Source organism: Ambystoma mexicanum, chromosome 1p (genome assembly GCF_040938575.1).
Source record: "Ambystoma mexicanum isolate Mex_15411 chromosome 1p, UKY_AmexF1_1, whole genome shotgun sequence".
NCBI classification, from domain to species: domain Eukaryota; kingdom Metazoa; phylum Chordata; class Amphibia; order Caudata; family Ambystomatidae; genus Ambystoma; species Ambystoma mexicanum.
In genome coordinates, this window is record NC_090921.1 from 1,339,609,367 (window position 1) to 1,339,630,904 (window position 21,538).

The 21,538-nt window shown below is 50.2% G+C and overlaps 1 protein-coding gene across 1 annotated transcript in view; it reads right to left on the reverse strand.

Annotated features, from left to right (window-relative positions):
- Positions 1–21,538, reverse strand: part of LOC138454024 (sacsin-like) — a 465,635-nt gene that overhangs the window by 231,639 nt on the left and 212,458 nt on the right. The window contains exons 4-5 of the mRNA XM_069607010.1: positions 12,105–12,216; positions 8,041–8,187 (exon numbers count right to left, since the gene is read on the reverse strand). Of these exons, the coding sequence (XP_069463111.1) occupies positions 8,041–8,187; positions 12,105–12,216 (259 nt within the window). The remainder of the gene's footprint in view (positions 1–8,040; positions 8,188–12,104; positions 12,217–21,538) is intronic.

The following is a 21,538-nucleotide window of genomic DNA, read 5'->3' on the forward strand; positions in this document are numbered from 1 at the left end:
TCAAGTCCTCTAGTGAACTAAAACTATTTGCACTGCCTAATAAAGTATTTGTGATCTATTCTGCTAACTTGTGCCTTTTTACTCCCATTGAAAGTAACTGAAATGCCATTTTGCTTCTATTTCAGAGGAGCCTAATTTGTTCAAAAACCTATTGGTTTGATATTGAAGTGTGTTTGTGTATAATATTAAGTTGCTTCCTTCTAGTGAATGTTTTCTAAATTATTGTGTAATAAATTAATAAGTGTTTTACCAAGAAACCTTGAGTGTAAGTGTCTACTTGAACCACTGTGATTGTAAGACCTCTGTGTAACCTCTTGTACTGCTCATATTCCCTCTTGAGATAAGCCTGGCTGCTCAGCTCACTACCACAAAACTGTGTAGTACAGACTTATACCAAAGGTTGTTTTTGCATTCACCTGTAGTCCTAATTGTATGTGGTGGTCCCAGAGGGTACTGCATGCAATTCTGCCTAACACTCCTCCCCAATCGGGCTCCTGCCCTGGGAAGAGAAGTGCAGCAGTGTGCTGCCTATGGAGGGAATCAAAGGAGTGGATGCTGCGGAGGCCATAGTCAGGACACCCATTGAGGGCGGTGAGTACATGAAGCCCCAATATCAACAACACACCTGACTGCCAGGCAGCGCCCCCCTTGCCACTGTGGAATGCATTCCCAACGCGCACCACATTCCCAGTGTCTGCAACCACATTGGTCCAGGGACAGCACCAGCTCCTGTGGCCTGTGAGGTCAGTCGCTGTGAAACCGCAGTCCAGCCATCCGTGGAGGCACACATGAAACAATGCCCATGGCTGCACGTAAGCACTGCCACCGTCTGCAACCATCAGCACATCCAAACCCGGTGCAGCAGCCCTGTACAGCGTACCATGGCAATGCATAACACTACCCCTAGCCCATTCGGAAGTATCACCACCCATTGGCGTGCCACAGCCAGGTGCAGTGAGCAGCCACCCATTGCCATGGCCGCCCCAAAGGTGGCCTGATGGACCATGCCACGCCAAGTGGGTACGCACACCTGCCATACACACATCGCCAAGTGCATTGCGGCCCTAACCAGTGCACACCACCAACCCCGCCATCTTTGCTGGGAAACATGGGCCAACACAATGGACGCGTCACCCCAACAGTAACCGGCCACCTTCCCCTCTCCACCGTAGCGCTACAGCACTGACATGGCAATTGCACAGTCCCCATCCCCCAAATCACACCGAGCAGTAGCCCTGCCTCCCCCCCCCAACAAGTCCAAATGGTGGCAGCCAAGTCCCATGCCCAGTCCCCCATGCTGGACACATTCCCAACCACATGACAGGCCACCTCACTGTGTCACCTGCACGCTGTGTCACACCCACACCCTGCAGGCACACACACACACAAAGATAAACACAAACGGCACTGTTGCGGGCATACACCCAGACCCCTTGATAATGATCTGTGCCTGAAATCCACGATGAACACTGCACAGGCACACTGTACTGCCAAGTGATAATGCATGCCCCCCCCAGACACACACACACAAGGCACCCTGTCACCACGTACTGCATGTGTGCCTGCCATAACACAACTGCCACCACAACACAATGTCAGCACTCACCTTCACCCACACATGGCCACCCTCCCATTGAATGGCGAATGCCCCGCCCCTGACACTCCCCCCTACACATCCCAACACCCCACTCCCGGACAGACCTGCATGCCAACATCCCCAGCAAATACTCACCACCCCAGTAGAGCTGTGTTGCATGTGCCAACATCCCAGACGTTGCAGCTGAGGCCACACAACACATGCATGAGTGCATCATGCCATGTACCACGGCATGTCCCCTCAACAGCACAACACATGATCACCATATTGCATGTAGCATGTTAGCATGTGCCACACTTAGGGCCTCATTACGACCCGGGCGGTAAGGGATTACCGGTACCCGTAAGGGCACTGGTGCCAGTAATCCCTTACCGCCCAATTACGAGGTCCCTTTGCGGGTCCCTACCAGAACGGCTGGTTTTACCAGCCGTTAAGGAAGGGACCCGCAAAGGGACCTTGGAGGTAATTACGGTACCGCAATTTGCGGTACCGTAATTACCGCCTTCCCCATTCCCATTGAGCCCTATGGAGCAAAAATGGGAATGGGGAAGGGCCAATGGTGAATGGGGAATTACCGCCCCGCCAACCTTGGAATGGGGCGGTAATTCTGCCATTCACCATGGCGGATTCCGGCGTCAACCATGGCGCTAATAGCGCCATGGTTTAACGCCTGGGTCGTAATGAGGCCCTTTGATGGAATTCTTAACTTTAGCCTGCGTCACATCTAGATAGGATTGTGAATGTCAGCATGCGCCACACTTAGATGGAATTCTTAACTTAGCCCACGTCACACCTAGATAGGATTGTGAATGTCAGCTTGTGCCACACTTAGATGGAATTCTTAACTTTAGTCTGCGTCGCATCTAGATAGAATGTGAATGTTAGCATGCGCCACACTTAGATGGAATTCTTAACCTTAGCCTGCGTCACATCTAGATAGGATTGTGAATGTTAGCATGTGCCACACTTAGATTGAATTCTTAACTTAGTCCACGTCACACCTAGATAGGATTGTGAATATTAGCAGGCGCCAAACTTAGATGTAATTCTTAACTTTAGCCTGCGTCGCATCTAGATAGAAATGTGAATGTTAGCATGCACCACACTTCGATGGGATGCTTAACTTAGCTCACGTCATACCTAGATAGGATTATGAATGTTAGCATGTGCCACACTTAGAAGGAATAGTGATATTATAGCAAGCATCACACCTAGACATAATTGCAAGGACAACAATGCCAATTAAACCATTCCACTAACAATTTCACCCCTCTGCATACACCTCTCAAACTCTAACCAAACACAACCACAAGCCTACAACACATCAATCCGCACAAACTTCACTACACTGCAACAACAAACCAAACCACACATAGACTCGCACAACAGCACACGACGACTACCGACCGTAAAACACCCCAAGCCCAGCCAACGGACCCACCGGGCTGAGGCTGCCAACAGCACATCACTGCTCTCTTGCACTTTTCCAGCTTACTCCCACTAACTTACCCCCCCTTCACTTTTTCAGAGACGGCACAGCGCCAGGGGACCACTCCGGTGGTGATAGCGCGCGGTACAAATATCCTTTAACATTAACATGTATCAGGACATTCGGAAGCCACATTGGTCCCTAACATCATGCCTTTCTTCCACCCTCAGGCACATCATCTGACAGCGATGGAGGCCGACCATGCACCTCAAGGAGCCCCAGACGTGGAAGGTGGTCGAATCCATGCACCACCACCACCCAGGACACAGCAAAACCCACTGTGGCTGTCATTGCTGCCCCCACCACCCAGGCAGCTTCTGCAGTGGCCACAACAGCTGTCCCTACTACCCAGGCAGCTCCCGCCATGGCCACAACTGCTACCACTACTACCCAGGCAGCTCCTGCAGCCCCTGCCATGGTGCAATTGCCTATAAGTGCGACAGCAGGAGGACAGCCATTTCCCCCATCCCAACAGCCTCCATCATATGCGCCTGACACCAGCGATGAAGAAGCTGCAGATGATGCTGGTGAGACCACGGGGGACACCACGGATAACACTCCATATGAGGGGCCGGAATTCAGTCCCATCACCCTGCATAGCCCCCCACCGCCCGCCCTTCCCCAGTGTCAGGGACATGGACGGCTGTCTGTGCCGCAATGAGGAAAGGCAGGAAGGATTGTCAGCCCTGGTGCAGCAGCACGTGGAGGAATCCTGCCTGATGCAGGGGGAGGCAGCCCTGATCCGCTCTGAGGCCCAGCTCATGCGCTAAAGTGTGCAGGCCACTGGGCGTCGTAGAGCATGTGCCCTCGGACATGCAACGCCTGCCATAGTACACCTTGCCAGCATGGTCCGCAAGGGCAACATCATCATGTCGGCCATGGCCAGGTCTCTCTCAATGGCCCTGCAGGCGGCCCTGGATCGACGGGCCAGTGAGTCGTCCACCAGCTCCACGCCCCCACTAGTTCACTCCAAAGAAGCCAGAGGCACAAGTCTATGCGCCCGTCTGCTACACAGCACAAGGGCGGCCCGGTGGCAAACGGCCACGTAAATAGGCCCTGGACAAACATGTGGCATGAGTGTGTCTCGGACTGACACATTGACATTGTGTCACAAGTTGGGGAGGGATAGTTGGGGAGGGAGTGTTGGCCCACCAGTTAATTAGTCCTCATTCCTTTTTAATACACTGGATGTTGAATTGCATATCATGACTGGATATTTATTCTTTTCATGAAAGTGTGATTTATTTACTGTACCATGTTAATTGTGATGTATGGCCTAGGCCATGTGCATGTGCTCTGTGCCTAAAATTTGTGGGTGATGAGTTGATAGCGGGCCTCACGTCCCTCCATGTCATCCCTGCGATGGGGCAATGGCATCTCAGCTTCACTGCCACTCCCGCCGTCCCCCTCCGCTGGAGGCATGTTCATGTCTGGGGGTAGGGGAATGTTGCACCTGACGCACATGTTATGCAACATGGCACAGGCCAGGACGATCTTGCCCACTTTCACAGGACTGAACATCAGGGCACCCCCAGATCTACTTAGACACCGGAACCTTGCCTTCAACAGTCCAAATGTTTGCTCGATGGTGCACCTTGTCCGGATGTGGGCATGGTTGTAGGCATGCTCATGCTGATTTTGTGGGTGCCTGACCGGGGTCATGAGCCATGGTAGCAAGGGGTATCCAGAATCACCTGCATAGGAGGGACACAAGGGGGGCGCAGTCATTGTGGTGATAGTGGCAATGCAGCCATGTTTGGATGGGGGTCTGTGGCACATGGGATTGCCGCAAGTCATAGCGAATGGCACAGATTACCCTCGTTTTTGGTGTATTATATTGCGGGGGGGATTGGGCCACCTTGTCCATTACCCTTATGCCGACACAGGCTTCTACATTGTCGATGATGTGTGCCATGTTGATTTGCATTTGCATGTTGTACATCGGTCATCTCTCCCATTCGTTTTTCTGTGTTCCTTCATTGTTCAGATTCAAGTTACATGAATATGGGTATGTGCGCTTGTGACAAGCAAGTCACCTGGCATCATGGTGTGGGATACACTGCTGGGGGAGGTAAGTCAAATTTGTCTGACATGGCTGTGACGCAGGCACTGGGGGATGTGTACATGCTGGGGTAGGTGGCATGGGGCAATGCATTCTGGTACCAGTAGTGCATGTGATGTGCCTGTCCATCTATGCACAAATGATGATGATTTGCCCATGCCCCACATGTCAAACATGCCCTCCCACTCATGCATGCAATCTGTGTACATACTGTTGCATAACGCTCAAGTACTGGTGACAGTGGACCACCACCCCCTTCCAGAGTGCACATGCTATGTGTAGGTACTTTCACTCACCCAGCAGCTAGGTCTGCTCTCCGCTGTATCGTGCCATGTATCCTGGGAGCGTGGAGTTACGCAGCACCATGTAGTTGTGTGTGGATCCAGGGAAATGTGCACTGCAGTGGGTTATTAGGAGGTCTGCATCACACACAACCTGGACGTTCAACTGGTACATCTTCCAGTTGTGGTAGACTTCCTCATTGGCATGTTTGATCACCAGCTCAACGTGCGTGCAGTCCAGCACTCCTATCACATAAGGCATACCTGCCAAGGCATGAAAGCCTACTTGTGAGGCATTAACTGGGTCGGTGTTCCGGGAAGGGCAATGTGGTCAGATCCATGAGGCAGGTGGGCATCCAGGACCTGAACTAGCACCTTTGAAAAACAGGGCTGGGATATCCCATCCAGCTCTCCCACAGTGCGTGGATAGGTGCCGGTGGCCAGGAAATGCAGCACTGATACTACCTTGAGCAAGTGGGGTATGGCGATCCGGATGACAATTAGGCTCTGGATGTCGTCCTGGGTTAGGTCAACTATGGTGGTTAGTGGCTGCCTGCGGGGTGCTACCTGATGGCCATTGTTCATCTGCATGGCCATCATCATCCTCCTTCTCCTCCTCCCCCACTTTATCTGCCTAGCGGCCTCTTCCAATTCAAGCTCATATTGGATCCCTGCATGCAGGTCCCCCAGCGCCATGACTGCTACTGCAGCTGCCAGCATGGTTGTGTTGGAAGGTGTGTGGGGTGTGGGTGTGGTCCTTTTGAACCTTCACAGTGCTCATGGTGTGCAGCTGGGCTGATTACGGCCACCTGTGGCCTGTTGCTGCACACCTTAGACTGCTTAACGCCTGCTGCACGATGTCGGTGTTTCCAGCATGGGTTTCATGGTGGTACCAGCATTTTTATGCCATGTTTCTGTGTTGACGTAGGTCGGAATGAAGCTGTACTACGGTCGTGCCGATGTTTCTGGCACGGCCTTTCGGGGGCATCCACTGTTGGCGTTCACGGTGCTGTTTGCGATGGTAGCACTGTGGGTCATATTTGCGGGTACATAGTTTCCGGCATAGCGGGTCATGTGCCGGTACTGTAAGTTCCGGACCGGCATACTTGTAATGAGGCCATATATGTATAAAAGCAGCAATGTCTAAGTACTTATTTGAACTAAGAAATCTATATTTGTAACGTTACTCACCGTAATCCTATTTCTGATGCTTGCATCTGATTAGATTCACATTCTTTCCATAGGTCACCATCTAGAGGTACGTGCAGAGTATTGCATGATGTATAAATTAACCTACTGCAGATTCTTCTTCTAGCATTTCGTCTATGAAATCTAGATCCTGTGGAACCTCTTGAGTTTGAATTTTGAAATGATCTGATGCCCTCTTGAGTAGATATCTGCCTAGCGGTTTCTTCAATTGATAACTTTGTGGATTAATTGTACCTTTCTGTCAGCCTATTATCCTTTCCTAATGTTAAGCCCTCTTGCTCTGCCATGCTACTTATCTTTAAGAGAAGCTTGGCTTCTCTTTTTGGCTTGATGTGTTAGCCCCCCAGTTAGTGGTTGTAAAGCCTTCAAAAGAGGGCTTAACAGAAACTGCCTTAACAGTATACCAAAGACACATGGCAGGTCATCAGTCATTCCCAGAATCTCTGGCATTTACAAGGACTGCGAAAAGTCTGACCAATCAAGGGTCACCCTACCTGTCCTAGTGAGGCCCGTATGCACGGTCACTGACTTTGGGGAGATTTGCTACTATGCCGCTGACCTCCTAGAGAATTCTTCAGCCTCTACTAGTGGGGAAAGGAAATTGTGATAGATAAAAATACTCAGCATGTACATCCATCCCTTTTAAGTGGTTCCAAATCAGCTACTGGAAAACGGGATACTGCTGTCAGTATCACTGTTCAACACAATACTTTCTCTGGGCTACTCCATTGAAAGCCCATAAATTGGAAGTGGTACCCATAAGACTTTACCTGTCAAGTGTCTAACAAAATGACCCAGGCAAAGTGTTGCTTGAGAATAAAAAGAGGTGACTTAAAAGGAACTCTCATATCCTAGGGCCTGGGAGGTTAAACACCACTCCTAAGGGTCAACTTGCTAAGGGGGCAACTCTTAGGTATGGAAAGCTGCCCAGATCCAGAGAAAGGCTAGTTGTTCTCCTGAGCAATTTGTGACCATTTCTGCAAAGTTTCTTGCTCCTACAGTATAGGGGAGGGGGGGGGAGAAAGGAATGCTAGAAGGGCTAGGGACTCCCATACTGGAGATCACTCTGTGCTTTTTAATACAAAAAACTTTAATCGATTATGTAATGTACCTTGCCTTGGACTACTTCAAACGTATTGATGGATTACCTGATGGTGACAGCAATTACCTGTTATTTTATGTGACTTTTTATGGCTTCAAAATGCAAATGAGCCTGCCATTTATCTCTTGTACATTACGTGTCTGGTATTATTGTGCATACTCAGTGATAAAAATGGATATAGGGCTGTGCTTTGAAACTTACAGTGAGGACACATTATATTTATAATAGAATAATACACAGTGATGCAATATATTACAACTGTTTTCTAACCCCATATTTTACACACCTTTACTGTCTCACCTGTGATGTGATATACAGAGTTAAACCCAAGTCCAAATCTCCCCACAGTATTTGGATCCTTAAGTTTGAGGCTGTTCCCTGTCCTTTGGATTCCTTCCCAGTCATCGTGGGAGAAGGTGGCATTGTTATATGCCAGCAGTGCAGGACCTGAAGAAGGAACAGAAATCATCAATGGAGAGAGTGGATGATATGCATGGAAGACAATCTTGAAATCTTTGAGTTTGGCCGTATTGTCGGTAAATAATTAGATTAGATCCGTGGTGCGGCTCGGAGTGCCCCACAAATTAAAAATACCGTTGCATTATTTGTGGTAGATCAGAATCAGGAAACAGACAGGGCAGCATGTTGTCTGAACGCATTTCTTTATTATAAATCACAAGGCCAACGCTATCTTAAGTCTAAGATTCTATACCCTATTCTATAAAGGTAAACAATAAAGGGCGCTTGTCATGATCTCTTTACAAAACAAAAAAGTCCCCTTTCCAGAATTCTATGCAGTCTAATGCTGTCTCTACCACTACAACAGAAAATTATGAATTTAACAGAGACCTGGCTGGTTTCTGACTCCCCACCCTGGTTTATCTGTATCAATAGGGGTTCCTCGCCCCGAAGCACAGTCCAGCAAGTATACTGATTTTCTCTAAAATCTTGCTCTCCTTGGCACAGTTCAAAAAAGTACATTAAATATCTGTCTCCTCTTTCACACTTGATGACGCCTAACTCATGTCCTCACGCTGAGAGGTCTCATCATGTTTCTTACCATACAGAGCGTTTTCTCCACCTAGACAGTTCCTTGTCTTTACCCCACCTTGGGGTCTTGTTCTTCTCACCCTGCCTTGGGGTCTCATCTCTTAGCCCGCCTTGGGGTCTCGTGTTTCTGACCTGCCTTTGGGTCTTGTGTCTCTCACACCGCATTGGGCCCTGGTTTCTTTCACCCAGTCTTGGGTCTTGTGTCTCTCACCCCGCTGTGGGGCCTGGTTTCTTTCACGCAGCCTTAGGGTCTCATTTCTTTCACACTGCCTTGGGGTTTGATTTCATTCACCCAACATGGGGGCTTAGTTTCTTTCTCACCATCTTGGGGTCTGGTTTCTTTCATCTCGCCTTGGGATTTCGATTCTTTCACCCTGTCTTGGGGGTTGCAGTCCTTTCACCCCTCCTTGGGTATGTGGTTATTTCACCCACATTGGGGTCTGGTTGGGCCTCACTGCCCTCCTCCTGGATCCCTGGAATCACTGTGTACCTCTGGTCCCTGAGCAATTCTCCTCTGCAGTGTAGGGGAGGTCAGCTGATGCGACAACGCTTCCTTTTCTCTATGTTCCGCGATGGCCGGAGCTTGCCCTCTCGTCCCGCTGGCTCCCATCAGGACTTCGACGCCGGCTCTACGGCATGACAGTTGTCCATCCCTTGAGCAGCATTCACTCCTCAATATCCTTCTGGGCTGGGCCTTTCCAGCTCTATGCCCGGCAGGCTCTTGGCACAGTCTAGGCCACGGTTGGGTCCAACACGTCTGGCGTATGCTCCCACTCTCTTGCCACACCTCCCAGGAGGTCTCTGGGCCCCGTCAGCACTGCAGGTTTCTCGTCTCCCTCTGCAGAGTTCTGATTGGCTCTTTATCTTTCCCTCTGCTAGCACATGGGATTATGCACTGTTCCCTCACTTCATGTGAGGATGGAGTACACAGAGGGTCAGAAGCCACAGCAGCCACTCGTACAGGTAGTTTCCAGTCATCACACACTTTCATTCCCATATAGCCAACAAAGATATTGGGATCTTGATACAAGGGAGGATAGCTGGCACCCCACACTGGGGAGATTCGTCACATATTTCAGTCATATGTATTCTTTTTTAATGTAGCCGCTTTATCCCGGCATGCCATAAAATGGCTCGCCATGGAAGACCTAACCTACTGCATCATAACTTAAATGGACATCCTAAAAAAATTATACACAAGCATCAATTAAAGGCAAACAATTGTGCTTTAACTAGAAGGAAGAACAACATCATGACACCACTGTGAGAAACCAGAAGGTGTCTCACCCACTAGTCCCCAGGGTTCTGTCATCCAGGTGGCCAGGACACGGCCATCACTTTTGGATCCAGTTCCAGTGGTGGACCAGTGCGGAAGGATCACCTGGGTGAGGGGTCTTCGGGGAGTGGGACACTGGATGATGAGACACGGTATCCCCTTCCCTGTAACACCTTCACCCCATCCTACCCGGTAGGATATTTAGGAGGTCTAGCCCCACCCGCCCCCCTTTTACAACACAAACACTTTCTCACGGACAGCCCACTATAAGGGAAAACAGACTAACACCCGAGCTGTGTACCTGACATGTCCTTATACTATGGTCAGGCGAGGTCAGGCAATTATCGACAATCACTCACACCTGGCTTCCATTACACTTCCCCACACGGATAAAAGGCAGAGCACGAGAGCAGACTCTGAGCGAGGCAAAGCACATGAGGAAACAGCAGGAAACTGACTCACCGCGGGTCAGGTCACCGCTAGTCCACAGGGATCTGTCAACCAGGTGGCCAGGACACAGCCATCGCTTTTGGATCCAGTTCCTGGGGGTGGACCAGTGCGGGAGATCATCTGGATGAGGGGTCTTCGGGGAGTGGAAGTGGGACACCGGATGGCGAGACGCGGTATTCCCTTTCCTGTAACACTTTTACCCCATCCTACCAGGTAGGATACTTAGGGATTCAAACCCCCTCCCCACCTTTTCAGACACAAACACTTTGCCACAGACAACTCCCTGTGAGCCATAGACAGAGTGGTCCGGCACCACGTGGGTGATAATTCGAAAGTCTCTTCCAGGTATCTAACCGAAAGGGAGCGAACGTTAAAAGAAAGCGAATTGTGAAATTGAAGTGGTCCTGCAACAGGACAAGCCAAACCGCGTGCACATTCGAAAGTCTTCCATACTTGATGTGAAATTGACATTGGTCCGAGCCCGGCTGTGGGAGACTAATTGTATTGAAGGGATCTGCGCCCCGACTGAGGGGGGTCCGGGATGAACCAACCGCGAGTCCCCCGAAAAAGAATACCCTACGGACATTGTGTGATAAAGTGAAAGGTGAAAGACAGGCTCGAGCCCGGCAGAGGGAAGCCTGTACAAAACCTTGTGCTAAAAGGATCTGAACCTGGCTGAGTGGGATCCGGGGTGAATACTGAATCACCCAATGTGAATACTTGTGAAAATCTAAAGAGGAAAATAACTTGTTATTTATTTGGTTGCATCAGGCGCTTTGAGTAAAGAGACTTTGAGAAGCAAGGAGACTTACGCTCTGATGCTAATGATTGAGCTGTGACCTCGTGCCGGAGAAGCCAGAGACTGTGCTATGCTTGAGTGAACTGCCTTGTCCCGTGCTAAAAACATGGGGAAGGGAGGCCAACGCCCTGTACACATGACATATCATTTTGAACACTTCTTTCTTTGTTATAAACATTATTCCCCACACTATTTGTATTTAGAGGTAAGGATTGGCAATATTTTTTTTTAGTTTGGGCCCTTTTACTTTGACAAGACACTACTAGGACTGTGTTATTCTTTATTTGATGGTCGTAGCTTGCGCCCATCTGTAGATTTAGGATTAGATAGACGTTTATCATACCCTTTTTGAAGTTCAATAAACACCTTTGAACTGTGGTCACAAGTGTCCGTCTTACTGCTGGTGCCATGCCTTCCTACAAAATGCACAAATCAAAGTTCAAATGGACCAAATATGGTGGCAGGTTCCTAGAGCCGACCTCTGTCTAATTAATGCCAAACGCATTCAGAATGTACATGTACATGTGTACATGTTTAGTTTTTAGATCTGGGAACACAGTGTAAATAACATGACATACATGTTCTCTAAGCAAGGGGTTAAAAAAATGCACAAAATAAATAGTACATCAAAATGAAATGAATTGGCAAATGCAATGTCACTAAGTGGGTATATAGAATGTTATGAAAAGACTAGACCCCCACATATACAACATATGCTTTGTAGAGAGTTCATAAACATACCAGAAGACATGTGGTATGGCTACATAGGCTATGTTTATGTTTCCATACCTTGGAAATTGAGAAGGTCATCTGACCATACAGTCTCCTTTCCATAATCTCTCTCATCATGGACAAAAATGACCTCACTGGCACCTGCATCGTCTGCATTCTGGATAAGTTCCTGGAAACAGTCATGGAGCAGAAATATGCATTAAATATTAGCACGTTCAACCAACAGCATCTTTATAAGCACAACATGTATGTTCCTCCAGAACTATCTCTCCTGTTGTAACCTCACAATCCAATTTTGTCAGATCACTGGTATTGATGCTAGCTAAGGGAACCCACTAATATTGTGTCAAAGCTCTAAATCGAGCCTCCTCTTTTGAGCCTAAGTACACAGCAACTGAAGTTACTGGTTTAGGTAATGAATGAGGAGTCTTACATAAAAAAACAGTAGAATTTGAATAGCCGCCAAGTGCCTCAATGGTGACTCCTCCATTGGAGCAGACTCTTCATCACTCAAAAAACCTTCCAGGAGGCAGGAGGGCTCGAGAGTTCAGCAAACTCACCTTTGGTAAGTACCACTTGCATCCTATTTCAAATTAATTTGAATGTACTATGTGCACCTAATCTACATGTAATACGCACACACATTGCATGTTGATTAAGAGCAATATGCACATGGACCCTCTCTCGTCTGTTGCCCTTTGCCCATGTGCTCCATGCTGCGCATGCGTAAAGTGTATAGGGGAAGCTACAGTGCAGAACTACCACTCCCACATGTACAGCGTGCAGTGGGGGGTGTCAAGTATCCCAGAAGTCCGGGTCCAGGAGGAGATGGCATAAGAAGCCTCCTTTCCTACTTTAGGCCTATCTTACTGCGGGATAGACCATGAAACCTTTTTTTTTCCACACACAACTGTTTCCACCTGTACGAGGCAGGTGGTGGGGATGGCTGAGCTATGCACTAACCTCACACCAGCCTGTCACAAGCAAGGTCAGAGCAGGGTCATAGGAGTCACAAAGTGCCTCCCTTATTAAGCACGGACTGGGCTGCAGTCTGATTTCAATGCCGGGCCCATGTGCTGATCCAAGGGGCAATCCATTGAGGGACAGACCCCACATGGGCAGGGTACATGACAACAATGCAGACCTCTGTATTTTGAATGTAGTTAAGAAGAGAGTGAAATAAAGTGAGTGAGAGTTAGGTGTGTGCGTGAGGTGTGTGTTCATTGGTATTGTTAGACTTGTGAGTATCTGGCCTGTGTCTTTGTGTGTGCACACATGTTTTGAATGTTCGGTGAGGGTTGGTAGGGGGCAATGCCAATACTTGGAATGTAGTGTGGCATTTAGTGTCTCTAGCTCCAGAGCAATTATTTGTGGGCTCACCTTCACATTTGTTGGAGGCAATATACAAAAGGACACAGGGAACATTTCTGAAGGCAGTGTGAAACTGGCATAAGCATTTTCCGGGTTGACAGTGATAAACTGATTTTCGAAGAGCAATGTAAAATGAGCATGGTCTTCTTGGGGGGCAGTGGGAACATGTCATGGAAATGCTCTGCTGGAAATGTAAAACTGGCATGTTCATTTTCTGGTTACAAAAACATGGCTTGACAAAGTGCTTAACAAGTAAAATGCAACACTGTTGTGCCAGTGTCAGAAAAAGCATTTCAATTTCCTGGATGCAATTTAAAACCGGCATGGTAATTTTCTGGGGCATTGTGAAAGGGTCATGGTTATCTTTTGTCAGGAAATATTTCTCTTTTGCAACTTTCCGTCCATCGTTTCTATGAAACCTATTCTTTTTGCTCCTTTTTTAAACCTGTTCTGACATTTTGAAGCGAAGTAAAGCTTTCCGTTTCACTTCCCTTTTGCTCATTGTTATGGGGAAACTGATCAGTCCGTCAGACTATCAGTAATTTTAATTGTTTATTTATACAGCGCTTATACAGTGCTTATACACAGGTGGAATGCTTCAAAGCGCTTCAAGGCGGGAAGGGAGCAAGGGAATACAGTAATAATTCTTAGGCCTTGAAGTTTCCAAATGATCTAACAGAAAAATAGCATACTAGGCCTTACGGAATTTCTCCTAGTGCAAGTGCATGAAGTGCTACAGTTGCAACCAAGCTAGGGAGGGGGGACAATAAAAGCGGTGAGGGGACAGGACAGACGAACTAACTAGTCCTAGTACATTTAGGTCATGCATGCGTACAGACAGGGAGGGAGGTGAGGGGGAACAAACAAGTCCAGTCCAGCAGGGCCATGGGTTAAGTGCAGAGAGGTTGCCCCGCTCATGGAACGTAAGCTGAAAGTGCAGTAATGCTGAACATAGTGCAGCGGCCCAGAGGCAAGTGCAAAAGACTGGTGGGGAGCTTGGGATCTGTAAGGCTCTGGAGGTGAAAAAGGCAACCAGTCAGCAAAAACTGAACAGAGTTAGGGAGAAGGAGGGTGGAGAGAAAAAGAAAAGAGGTTCGCAGGGGGGTGAGAGAGAGAAGGAGAAAGAGAAGAGGAAGGTCGTGAGGAGTTTGCGGAACCTAAGGTGCTCCTGATCAAGACGGGGAGAGGCAAGGAGGCTGTTCCAGAGGGAGGCGCCTGCAGAGGATAAATATCTACCCCCAAATCTCTGTTTGTGAAAGCATCTCACCCGCAGAGAGTTGGAGGAGGACGAGCGGAGGACTCTAGAGGGAGAGTATTTAGGAAGAGAGCGTTGTAGATAGGGCGGGCCATGGTCCCAGAAAGCCTTGTGGATTATGCAGAGGGTCTTGAACTTGATCCTTGCAGCCAAGGGGAGCCAGTGGAGGGAGTTCAGCGCTGGAGAGATGCGATCCCTGGGCTTGAGACCAAGGATAAGTCTTCCGGTTCTGTTCTGGCTAAGTTGTAGAGGACGGAGAGTAGCAGTAGGAAGATTGAGAAAGAGGCGGTTGCAATAGTCCAGCCTAGAAAGAACCATGGCTCTTGAGGTGGCGAGTCTCTGGGGGAAAGTGAGAAAAGGTAGAATACCTCTGAGGAGATGCAGTTAGTAGTGGGACTTTTGGGAGATGTTGAGATGTGAGAAGAGAAGGAGAGAGTGGAGTCGAACATGACCCCTAGATTCTTTGCCTCATTGGTAGGTGAGGGCGCAGGGCCAAGGGATGCCGGCCAGTGTGAAAGTGGGAAAGCGGGAGCAGAGGTCCCAATGAGTACGATCTCTGTCTTACTGGCATTCAGGCAAAGATCATTAGCAGCACACCAAGACTGAGTTGCGGAGAGACAGTCAGGGATGAGCGAGGAGGAGGTCGAGGGTAGCCTGAAAGAGAGCTGCGTGTCCTCTGCATAACACTGAAAGTTACAGGTTAAGGTAGAGATCCTCTGGATCAAGGGGGCCATGTAGATATTGAAGAACCAGAGGGATAGGTTAGATCCCTGGGGCACACCACAAGTAGAGAGAGTGATAGAGGCGAGAAAGGACCCATGTTCCACCTAGGAGGGCTGGTCAGCGAGAAAGGAGGCGAGTCACGCCAGGGCCTGATCAGTGATGCCCAGGGTATCACGGAGATGGGTGATCAGGATGTTGTGGTTTACTGTATCGAAAGCAGAAGAGAGATTGAGAAGAATGAGGACAGAGGGAGAGTTAGAGTCAAGATTTGAGAGCAGTTTTTCACAGGTGTTCAGAAGGGCAGTTTCTGTGCCTCTGGATGGTCTAAAGCCAGACTGATGGTCATGAAGAGATGGACATTGGGCGACTGTTTGCTGGCATAGACGGGTCGGCGGAGGGTTTTTTGAGCAGAGGGTGCACAAGAGAGTGCTTGAGAGGAAAGGGGAGAGTGGAAAACTCCAGTGGCGAAAGAGGTTGCAGAGGTCGGCCAAGCGAGAGTGTCAATATTGTCCTTGATGGTTTTGGAGGGGCAGGGGTCCACCTGTTTGGAGGAAGCTTTCATAGATCAGACTTGTCTACAGACCTCATCAGGTGTGATAAGGGAGAGTGAGGAGAGAAAAGGGGGAGGGGTGGGGATGGCCGAGGGGGACCCAAGAGATGTTGGTGCAGGAAGGGGAGCAGAAGAGAGAGAGGACAGGATGTCCTATGTTTTGGTGGTGAAAAGGGCCTGGGTGGGTGCGGCTGCAGTAGGGTTGGCCAGTTCCTTGCAGACTTTGAAAAGTTTGGCTGTGTTAGGTGCCGCGGAGATGCAGGCTTGAATCTAGACCCTTTTCTTGGAGTGGATACAGAGTCTGTATTGCCTTTGAAGAAGGCAGCAGGCCAGTTTGTCAGAGGGTGCACCTGAAGATCTCCATTTCCGTTCCGCTGCTCTGCACTTGCGTTTAAGGGCAGCCAGATCAGAGTCGTACCAAGAGTTGCACTTTTTGGCAGGCTTCAGTCGGACCCTCATGACAGGGGCAAGAATGTTGGAGATGGAATGGTGAAAGTTAGAGAGGGCTGTATCAGGGTGGGAGTCAGCCACAGGAGTATAAGGAGTTTAGGTGGAGGCAAAACCAGCCACTGACACTCTTTTCATGGGTCTGATGACCTTGAAGGCAGGAGGTGGTGTAGGGTGTGCCATTGCTAAAGGAGAAGAGACCAAGTGAGAAGAGAAAAGAGAATGATCAGTCCATGATAGTGAGGTAGTGAGAGGAATAGAGAGTGGGATGTCTGTGGAGATGAGAGCATTCAAGGTGTGGCCAGCAGTGTGTGTTGGACCAGAGGGTAGAATGGAAAGAGAAAGGCAGTCACACAGGTTGCGGAAAGGTCCTGAAAAGTCAGGAGAGTCAAGATGGATGCTAAAATCCCCCAGCAGGAGGAGTTGGGAAGAGGAGGAGAGGAGAGAAGAGGCCAGGTCAACCCATTCCAAGAGGAAGAGGGTGGACTGGCCCGGCAGCCTATAGAAGGTGGCCAGAGTAAGAGAGGCGACAGGCGAGAGGGAGAGACTGCAGACCAGGTATTCAAAGGAGAAGTAGACCTGAGTGGGAATAATGGAAGCAGGGATCCACTCAGGAAAGATCAAGGCTACTCCACCTCCTGGCCTGTTGGGCCTGGGCATGGAGAGGATCTTGTCGCCTTCCGGGATGAGTGTGTCAGAACTCGTGACAGAGCTGTCCTTAAACCATGTCTCAGTAAGAGCAAGTCCATCAAGGTCCGGGAGTTCAAGGAGGTGGCAGATGTCAGAGGAGTGCTTGACAACAGAGCAAGAGTTTAGTGTGGTAACATGGAGCAGGTTGCCACTTTCGAAGGACTTACGTGGGTGGTGCAGGGGACAGCGGTCCCCCAGCAAGCTTCAAGAATGCCTGAGAGACAGAGGCAGTAGTTGGCAAGGATGACAAGGGTGACAGTGAGGAGGGTGCAGGAAAGTGGAAGATGGCAAGGGAGCCAGTGTGGGAGAGGCCGCAGGAGGCAAGGGAGCTCCAAATGCGGCGGCAGTGGGTGGCCAGGGCAGCAGAGTGGAAGAGGCTGACAAGGTTGTCAGTGTAGTGTGAGTAGGCAAGGGAGCCTGTACAGTTGAAAGCGACAACGGTAGTTGCAAGGGAGATGGTAAGGTTGGTAGGAGGCAAGGTAGCCACCGTGGGCATATTTGGCAAGGGAGCCTGGGCGGCCATAGAGGCAGGTGGCAAGGGATCCTGTGAGGAGGAAAGAGGAAAGTTGATAAGGCGAGGAAGGAGCCTATCAAAAGGTAAGCGGTTGGGTTGAGGCACTTATATCAGGATGGTACCATTTCGATAGACATTTATGATGGCCCTGGAGGTGGAAGAGGAGGCAAAAAGAGCCTCCGAGCGGGTGCCACCATTTATGTGTGAGGAAGAATAAGGAGAGAGCAGAGCGGCCATATGGAGAGTACATGGGTCGGGAGAGGGAACGACAAAGAGGATGTCGGTGAGTCTCTCTAGTGGAAGCACCGACGTAGGTGTCAGCGATAGGAAGGCCTGTGTTGGATGCCAGTATGTCCTTCTTGAGTTTCTTCCTGCCAGACTTACTGAGAGGTGAAGGATAGGAGATGAAGAAGCCGGTAGAGAAGATGGGGGAGATAGAAAGCAGCATAGTGAGGGGCCCAGAGTGTGGTACACTTAACCTGGCAGAGCCGTTGAGGTACGTGGGTGGCAGTAGGCAAGGAGGGAGCAAGCGCACAGGGAGACACAAACAGGATAGGGAAGAAACAATGGGAAATGAAGAGTACTGGCAAACTGTTTCCCTTTTGCAGTCTTGTACTTTTTAACATTGCAGACAGCATCTTACAATGCAGTGCAATGGGGATACTTTGGTATCATGTTTACTGTGTATGGCTACTAAACATGGCTAATGCCCTAAAATGGGCGTGAGCAAGATTTTTGCTTGCTTCTTTGGCCTTGTCAGGAAATTCCTTATAAGGGGGGGGGGGGGTGCGTGCGTGCGTGCGTGCGTGCGCGCGTGTGTGTGTCCCGGCATATCTTCCGGTAGCCAGCACAGTGAAGCCCTGCTCCACTGCCTGATCTCTGAAGTCCCTGAGCGAACTAGTAGGGCCAACTAGTCTCAACACCTTCTCAAGGTTCCAGCCACCCAGAGCCTTCGGGAGTGTCCCTGGACTGCATGTTGGATTTACCAACTTGTTTGTGGGGTACCTCGCCAGAACCATTGCTGTGCCATGGTTGCACCTGGAACTTTGGTAGTCACGAGCTTGTGACACAAGTTGCCTTCTCCCCGAATTTCAGCGTCCCAGCATTAAGGAATCCTGTTCTTGAGCAGCTTCTGTGACTGCAATGGGAAGGACGCCTGCCATCACCTGTGCGCAGGTACCGTTGCTGAAACTCGCCTTCCTCCAACCTGTGAAGTGTCCTGAAAGGCCTGCGTCGTTGGTTCTTGCATTTCTTTATCGTAAGAAGTTGCATCTTGCAGCTGTACCCGACTAGAAGAATCCTTGAATCCGCAACTGCTGGGCCCCTCTCACTGGAACCAACGGCAGAAGATCGAGCCGCCAGGTGATCCACAAAGTCATCTGGGAAAATTGGAGTCAGGGGGCTATGTAAATGTATTTATTTATTTATTTTTAAATGTATTTATTTATAACGCACGGACAGCCCGCAGTCATTAGGGCGCACAGTTAAACGAGTTTAACAGACAAAGAAGGAACAAGTTACTTACCTGTAACTGTTGTTCTCCAGCATGGGTCTGGCATGGATTCACATGCTCATGAATATTCCCCGTCGTCAGGCTGGGAATCCTCGGTAAAGAAAAAATCAGTATCAGTTTTGTTTCTGATCTGTCTTTTGTAGTAGTAACCAATCACTGATCTCTGCGTCATACTGAACACAGCCAATGACTGCCCTCTACCTAAGCCCCGCCCCTGGCAGCCATCTTCAGATTTGGTAGCACGTGAAGTGGCAGTATGACCAAGTGAAGAGCCGCAGAGGGGTAGGCGGGAGGGTTCGCATGTGAATCCATGCCAGACCCATGCTGGAGAACAACAGTTACAGGTAAGTAACTTGTTCCTTCTCCAGCATGGATTCACATGCTCATGAATAAAGAATACATAGCAGTACACACATGCACAACCACGGGAGGTGGCAAAGGCTCAACATTAAGCATTACATCAAACTCAACATTAAGCAATTCTTACCTCCTCACCAGGCTCACCTTAGGCGAACAGGTTGCGCAGCACTGCTTGGTCGACCCTGGACTCCTCCCTGGAATCCCGATCGACGCAGTAGAATTTCGTGAAGGTGTGCGTCGACCTCCACGTAGCAGCCCTGCAGATGTCCAGCAAGGGCACACCAGATAGGAACGCCGTGGTAGCTGCGATCGGTCTGGTGGAATGGGCTCTCGGACGGCCAGGCAGCGGTCGGTTTGCCAACCGATGACAGTACATGATACAGCCGGAGAGCCATCTGGAAATGGAAGCCTTCGAGAGAGCCTTCCCCTGATTGACAGGTCCAAAGTTCACAAAGAGTTGTGACGTCTTCCGAAAACACTTCGTGCGGTCCACGTAGAACTTCAGCGCTCTAGCCACATCCAGCGAGGGCAAAGTCCTTTCAGCCGGCGACGAAGGCGACGGGAAGAAAACAGGCAACACCAAGGGTTCGTTGAGGTGGAAGTCCGACGGCACCTTGGGCATGAAGGAGGGGTGCGTCCTGAGCACTACCCTCGTGTCGTGAAAGTCAAGTACGGGGCCTTGCAGGAAAGGGCCTGGATCTCTCCCACCCGTCGTGCGGAGGTGATGGCCACAAGAAACGCTGTTTTCCACGACAAGAACTTCAACGGAGCCGAGTGCAGAGGCTCGAACGGAGGTCCCATGAGCTTGGTCAGCACCACGTTGAGCTCCCACGCCGGGGCCGGAGCCTTCACCGCGGGAACTATCTGAACAGTCCCTTCATGAACTCTTTCACCAGACGATGAGACCACAAAGACGTCCGCCCCGTGGTTCTGGTGTATCGGGAGATCGCAGCAAGATGAATCTTGATGGACGCGTGCGCCAGTCCAGCTTTGGCCAGCGTCAGTAGGTACGGCAGTACTTGGGGAGCCGTAATCCGTAGAGGGTTAATCTTCTGTGCGTGGCACCAGACAGAGAAACTCTTCCATTTGTGTCCGTAGCATTTAAGAGTTGAGGACGCCCTGGCCTTTGCAAGAACCTGTCTGCAGTCGGCCGGTATGTCGTATCCTCCAAACTCTAACGCTGCAGGAGCCAGGCCTGCAAGCTCAGCGACTCCGGGTCGTGATGGAGGATGGCGCCTCCTTCTCTGGAGAGAAGATCCGCGTCCACTGGCAGCTTGATTGACGGGGACGCTGACAAGTCCAGAAGGTCCGGGAACCATATCTGCCTCTGCCACGCAGGTGCGACGAGGATCATCCTGCACCGTGACCTCTTGAGCTGGTTGATGAGCCGGATCAGCAATGGCAATGGAGGGAACGCGTATAGAAACAGGCCCTCCCAGGGGAACGAGAAAGCGTCGCCCATGCTCCTCGGCTGGGGAAACCTGCTGGCGAACCTCCGGCACTTGGAGTTCGTCGCCGTCGCGAACAGATCGATCTGGGGTGTGCCCCACCGTCGGAAGAGGCGGTCCACTAGATCCTGTCGTAGTTCCCACTCGTGGCACGAGCGCAGCTCCCTGCTGAGTGAGTCGGCAATGGTGTTTTTTATCCCTGCCAGATGAAACGGCACCAGAAACATCCCTTGGGCGACGGCCCAATGCCACAGATCCTGCGCCTCCATGGACAGGGCTGGGGACCTGGTTCCGCCCTGTTTCCTGATGTAGAACATGGTGGTGGTGTTGTCGGTGAAGATCCTCACCACCTTGCCCTTGAGGGACGGAAGAAAGTACCTGAGGGCCCAAAACACTACACGGAGCTCCAGGGCTTTGATATGGAGGGACTTCTCCGTCGGGAGCCAAACGCCTCTCGCGTGCAGATTTTCGGTGTGCGCTCCCCACCCTTCCAGGGAGGCATCCGTGGTCACTGTCTCCTGGTGGCCGGGGGTCTGGAAGTCCATGCCCGCCGTCAGATGCGCGCGGGTGCCCCACCACCGGATCGCTCGTCGGAAACTCTCGTCGAGTGTGATCCTCTC